At 38.1% G+C, this 6,717-nt stretch overlaps 1 protein-coding gene across 1 annotated transcript in view; it reads right to left on the reverse strand.

The window, feature by feature from the left end:
* Positions 1-1,626: 1,626 nt before the first annotated feature.
* LOC102779679 (uncharacterized) overlaps positions 1,627-6,717 on the reverse strand; it is an 11,068-nt gene continuing 5,977 nt past the window's right edge. The window contains exons 3-9 of the mRNA XM_035907037.2: positions 6,373-6,498; positions 5,304-5,378; positions 4,977-5,072; positions 4,677-4,777; positions 4,191-4,272; positions 3,688-3,771; positions 1,627-3,146 (exon numbers count right to left, since the gene is read on the reverse strand). Of these exons, the coding sequence (XP_035762930.1) occupies positions 3,024-3,146; positions 3,688-3,771; positions 4,191-4,272; positions 4,677-4,777; positions 4,977-5,072; positions 5,304-5,378; positions 6,373-6,498 (687 nt within the window). The 3' untranslated portion in view covers positions 1,627-3,023. The remainder of the gene's footprint in view (positions 3,147-3,687; positions 3,772-4,190; positions 4,273-4,676; positions 4,778-4,976; positions 5,073-5,303; positions 5,379-6,372; positions 6,499-6,717) is intronic.

A 6,717-nucleotide genomic window follows, 5' to 3' on the forward strand; every position in this document is an offset into this window, starting at 1 on the left:
GTAACACCTCGAATCTGATGACGAACCTGGCGACGTATAGCGTTTTGTTAAAAGCCGAGAAATTCACCGTATTTGATAACTTGCTGCGAGACCTCACACCAACACATCTACTGTGGGTGTTGTGCCTGTTATCGGACCCGGGGTTAGCAACATCCCCCGAGAACCCGAAGAGGAGAGTCCTGGCCCCTAGCCCTGCCAGTGTAGCAGAAATGATGATGGATGATGATGGCAGCAGCAGCTGTTCTTCTCTGGGCGAGTAGCGTAATGTTGTTCGTGTGTAATTTACGTTGAGTAGGCTAACCACATTATTAAATTAATGAATGTAAGGTGAACTAGCAAACACCGTTGTAGTTACATGTGGCTGTCTTCTTGTTTGATGGCAGATACTCCCTTCACCCTGGCCAAAAAGGCTAAAATGACCAAAGAAAAAGTGGGAAACATCTAAACATGAGAGTTTGTGTTTTTTCCATTGTTTAAGCACTGCTTCCAGCCAAGAATGATACCATACATGCCCTATAGCTGCAGGAAAGGCTAAAATTGTTATCTTTTTACAAAAAGCAGCTAAACATGAGAGGCTTTTGGACAAAGTTTGTGTTCTCCATTCTTTAAGCACTGGTTCGAGCACTGTTTAAGCACCGGCACCGTTTCAAAAGTACCGGTTTGGCACCGGTGTCGGATAAAACCTAAACGATACCCATCCCTAGTCAGTGGTATCAATTCCTTCATCCGCGATGAACTGTAACTGTCTTTTACAGTCTTGTCTTTCCACAAGGCCAGGCATTGTTGTGCACCAGGGGGAACCCGGGACCTACTACATGAGAGTAGGATCTAAAAATAGGTCCATCCTGATACCTAACAGTAGAGTCCTGTTGCCTAGTCTGTAGGGTGTCTGTGTGTGGCTCCATGGATATGACTCCTATGACCGCTGGGTGGCCAGTGTTGGACCTTTCAAATCTGGTATTCTATGTCAAATGCTAATTGGGCTCCAAAGTGAGCACTGTGCCCAGTCTACACTGCTTGTTATGAAGTTTGTATCTGGTTTGGAAGTCATATTCTAGCTCTTGCAGTGGTCATGCCATTCTTCCTTGCACAAAGGAGTAGATACCATCCTGCTGATGGTCTAAGGGCCTTCTACAACCCTATCCAGCTCTCCTAGACTAACTGCCTGTCACCTGGAATCTCCTCTAAGCTCTTAAGACTGTGCTGAGACACAGCAAACTTCCAGTTGGATAAAATAGTAAGTGTCTGTTTGTGGTAATGTTCTTTATAATGAAATGTTTCCATGTGGAATTAACATTTTACTTTCAAACTTTTTTCCTTGAGGGTTTTAGTCACTGAAGATGATTAGAAACAAGTTCAGATTTAAGAATTTAATTTTACAAAGCACACCACCCACACATTGACTTGCTGCAAAATGTCCATCGCTGCCATCTTCAGGTTGCAGCTTGAAATGCCAAACAAACACAGATGATGCAGGCTGTCAGGCGAGTAGGAGAGAACTCATGTATACTGGAAATAATAATAATAATAATAATAATAATAATAATAATAATAATAATAATAATAATAATAATAATAATCACTCTTCAAATATTGAAAAAAAAGAAGTTTTTAGCATCTGCCTCCTTATTTAGAGGTATGTTTGTGCCCCAGTAGTCTTTCAGTACAGCTGATGGTGTTACTGGCACTGATTTTGCAAACATCACATAAATACCACAAGTGGAGAAAGTTTTCAAACATCTGCTGAAATACAGAGAAAAGAAACATACACCTAGCGCATACCCTTAAATGAAAGTAAAAATATTATAGTCTGTTAGAGACTTATTAATGTGTCACAAGCAGAGATGGGCAGTAACGCGTTACTGTAATCTGATTACTTTTTTAAAGTAACAAGCAAAGTAAGGGATTACTCTTGCAAAAAAACGGTAATTAGATTACCGTTACGTTGATTACATTTTGTATGATGGATTATGCAGAAAAAGTAGAATTGGGCTGAAAGATCTATCGCTTTATTACCTATTCAGGTTGTAAATCGTGTTTTTAAAAAGTAACTAAGTAACTAAGTAATTAATTACTTTTGAAAATAAGTAATCAGTAAAGTAACGGGATTACTTTTTGGGGGAAGTAATCAGTAAGTAGTTACTGATTACTTTTTTCAAGTAACTTGACCAACACTGGTCACAAGTTCCATTAAATAGTTGTGAGACAACACAAATAAGCCACTGTTTAAATATGCTCCTGTAATAACATATGCCTACCCCAAAAAATGTAGTTTTACAACCAATCAGAATTAATATGGAGCAGATCCAGGAGAGCCGTTACACCCTCTGTTACTGTGATTGTTCTGAAAATGGTGGCAATTTGTCCAGAGGCATTTGCAAAACAGTCCTAAAGAAGTCCTCTGAATGGAGCTAAAAGACTAAAATAATTATTTATAATTGATTCTAGACCCAAAAACCCAGACTTTCTATTTTAGTTTTTGCAAATAGAGCGATTGCCAATTTATTTTTAAAAAATGTCTAAAACAGACTAACATCCTTTAGATTTTTCTCCAAAAAACAATGATTATGCCCATAAAAGACTGTCATTCTGCAAAAACACAAGTTAGCTGCTAAAGGTTAATGATTAATGATGGCACCTGCTTTGTGCTAACTAGATACCAGAAGCATGTTTAAACAGTAACAGAAATTTCCATGTTGATATGGGAAGCAGCTGTAGTGGTTAAAGCTGATGCCATCAGGATGCTGCTGTTAGAAATTTGCTTCTGCTACTGAATACATGAAGGTATTTTGCTACAATGAAAAGTTTAAGTATCTATGGTTTTGATCCCCTTCCATCAAACACAAGATGAACATTTCAAGAAGGAAATTTTTTACACCATATACACCAAATTAGCATTTTCAGGCAACAGCTCCATAAAGCACCATGTGTTCATTCTGGACCATCTCATCAGCACCAGAAGCCCAGAGAGTGGAAGCGCATTAGTATCGTTGTCTCAATTTTGGGTGAAAGGGGGTCAGAGGTCAGGTGAGGGAAGGTTTAGGTTGGTATTTCACTCTGTCGTAGTCGTCGACTGTAGTTTCAACTGGAGGCTTCTTCCAGTATTTTTCCAGACCCAAAGCAAGACACAGAGTAATGGCTGTTATCTGCAACACAAACACACACACACACACTGTGTATAATATTTTATACATCACAGTAAAAATTGCACTGCAATTGCCTTGCAAAAGGGAAAAATCTGTGGTTGCCTGGTGACTTTTTCAAAAAACAATCAATTTTGCAATGAAATCATAGAGTAAAAACTTTTCTTGAAACTTCCAGTGTTTTAGAATGGATGGTCACTATCAGAGAAACTCTTCCAGAAATTCTAGACAAGCACATATATAAACTAGACATTTCCAGAAATTAAAATTCATGTCTTGGGAACTTCTATGAACTTAAATTTCTCCTCTAATCCTTCTATACCCATATAAACCACGTTTATATGGGTATAGAACAACGTTTGCCTCTTCCTCAATCATGCAAACATATCTACAATCATCGTAACTTTTAGATTTTAGAATTTTTGCATTCATGCATTTGCACCTGGAGTTTGTTCTCTTTTCAACTCTTTATATATTTTGAAGAAAAAAAGATATGGATCTTGGTTTTAAAGTAAGAAAAAAAGATGAGTGTTTTTTTTCTTACTGCAATGGTGGCGAAAGCTGAAATGATTCCTATTCTGAGCTTGACTGGGAAACTCAGGTAGCTCTTTAGGATGGGACCACAGGGCTGCCAAAAATATAAAGGTGAAGAATCAACATTAATAAAAAAAACTTCGGTTTTTGGCATACATAAGTCAAATTTCCCTTTGCGTTTATTTGCTTCTGTTTGTCTTTATAACTAAACAACATTATAAAAGATTAACTGAACTAAAGAATAGAAAGACTGAACCAGACTGCCACTGGATCGAAGATGTACAGTGGGAAGATGGAAAATGTACATTTAAAAGTATAATATAAAATAGTAAAATAGAACAAAACATAAGAAAAAAGGATAATCAGGAAAACTAGTAAAGGAGAGCAAGAAAAAAGAACCAGAGAAAGGGAGAAAACACTGGAGAATTGTAGAAAGAAAGATGCTGAGGAAATAGTAGAGCTGTGTGAAAATTAATGATAGAAGAAGAAGAAAACCCTGAAGCAAATATTTACCTTGGAGTGCACAAGCTGCCCTCTAGAGTTACTTCCCACCATCACACAAGGCTCATATGAGCTGGAATTACCAGGCTGAGAACTGTGGGCAAAAACAGAAAGCCAAAATTTAAGAGCCAAGACAACCCATCCATCCATCCATCCATCTTCTTCCACTGGGGCCGGGCCGCAGGGGGAACGGTCACTACCCACAGCTCATTACCATATAAGGGTAGGGACGCTGATCGACAGCTAAATAATTTTAAAATGTATTAAACTTAAATATTCAGTTCATTTCAATTTTATTTATACAGTGGCAAATCACAACAACAGTCGCCTCTGTTGTTGTGACCCTATATTGTAGGGTCTACCTTACCTTATTCTGAAAAACAGCTAAAAACTCAAGCAAATTACACATTTTCTAAACTTATGAAATAGAAATTATTTAAAAAATGATTCTACAATTCAATATTCAGCTAATCTATGTAAAATCCAGTCTTAACATACCTTGACTCTGTGGTATAGGTGGTTGTAGGAGGTGTGCAGTTACAGGAAACAGGAAGCTGATTATCCCAGTCTTCAAATTTCCTCAAACCACAGCAGGAGTCCTTGAAAACACACAAATATTATCATCAGTTAAAGCTCAAGGTTATCCTTAGTCTTAGTGTTGAATTACTCATTCAGGTCATATATGTCTATAAAATTAGGTCATAGTTGTAGCTATGACAACAGGACAACAGGAAAAACGAAAAAGTTATATCACTTTTTCATTTCTTTATCCTTATTTTTTTTCTTTGTTTCACTTACCGACGTCTGAAGCTTATTTAATTCTTTCTGGATGTCAGCTGCTGCTTTGTGTAGGGGTGTTACATTGAGAAACAATTCATCCACGGCAAAGTCCATCTACAGTAAATTAAAAAAAAAAAACGTTTGAAGAGTGACACACAAAAACAAACACAAGCAGAGTTTTAAGAGTAATTAACTTTCATCTATATTACTTTCTTATTTGGTCAGTTTACAGCCCAAAGATAACGGTTTCATATTTCATAGTCATTGCATACCTCCAGGGGGCACTGGTGACAAGAAAGCAAGGACTGTATAAAAATACAGTAAGTGAAACGAACAGGTAGTTACCTGAGCTTGAACCTGAACCAGGGGTGAGGCAACGATCATTAGTGCCACAAACTCCACAAATGTCAGAGCAGAAAACTGGAAAAAAGATTACAGGTTAATGCCACTACTCTAGTGTGTGTGTTTGTACTTGTATGTGTACTTTTTGGGGGACCACTTTGGACCAATAACCTTTGTAGTGAGGACATTTTTGGAACACAGGGGCATTTGGGGGCCAGCCTCATTTAGGGACAGCAGCTTCAAACTTAGCTTTAGAATTTGGGTTAAAATTATGTTTTTGTATATATGCAATTAGGGATTAGGGGTTGGGAATACTTGTATCAGCTAGGATCCTCACAAAGATGCTACATTTGAACTTTTGGAGGGAAGAGCCCACTCTTGAAGACCTTCTATGACTCTGTGGTGTCCTCAGCTATCTTTTACGGTGTGGTCTGCTGGGGCGGCAACATCTCTGCTGGGGACAGGAAGAGACTGAACAGGCTGATCAGAAGGGCCAGCTCTGTTCTAGGATGCCCTCTGGATCCAGTGGAGGTGGAGAGTGACAGGAGAATGGTGGCTAAGCTGTCATCCCTGTTGGACAACATCTCCCACCCCATGCAGGAGACTCTGACAGCACTGAGCAGCTCCTTCAGTGGCAGGCTGCGGCACCCATGGTGTGGGACGGAGAGATTTTGCAGGTCTTTCCTCACCACTGCTGTTAGACTCCACAACAAAGACTTCAACTGACCAAACACACACATCCACACATGTGCAATAGCAACAACACTAAGTGCATTACTCGTTTTCTGGCATCGTTGTATTATACTCAATTGTATATAGCATTTGTATTCTATTTTATTCGATTGCATATAGTATTTTATTTTATTTTATTCTATTTTATTGTGTACAGTATCTTATGGATATCTTATTCCAGTGTTTGTTCTCTATTTTTTCTATGCAACTTTGTACTGCCTACTGCTTTAACAAAACAAATTTCCCACGCATGGGACTAATAAAGTTTATCTTATCTTATCTTATCTTATCTTATCTTATCTTATCTTAACAAACACATGTATGAATTTGTGTTACTCACCACCAACAGCAAAGATTTGTAGTCCAAAGAGGCAGCAGATATGCCCAGAACAGACAAAACCATTGTGAGTGGACCAAACACCTGCAGGACCAGTAAGCCATTACTAATGGACAGCTGGTCAAACAACTGAAAGAGAGAACGTCAGATAAGAAATATATTTTATTCAACCTAAACAAAAGGAATAAATAACAAATATTTATAATAATAACTATTGAATATGCAGGACAGTATCTGAGACCATTTCTAATGAGGCAATGAACAGGATCAGCAGAAATGGTAAATAGCCTGTATTTGTATAGCGCTTTACTTAGTCGCTAAGGACCCCAAAGCGCTTTACACGACATA

The sequence above is a fragment of the Neolamprologus brichardi genome, chromosome 17 (assembly GCF_056152115.1).
Source record: "Neolamprologus brichardi isolate AB-2024 chromosome 17, ASM5615211v1, whole genome shotgun sequence".
Classification (NCBI taxonomy): Eukaryota; Metazoa; Chordata; class Actinopteri; order Cichliformes; family Cichlidae; genus Neolamprologus; species Neolamprologus brichardi.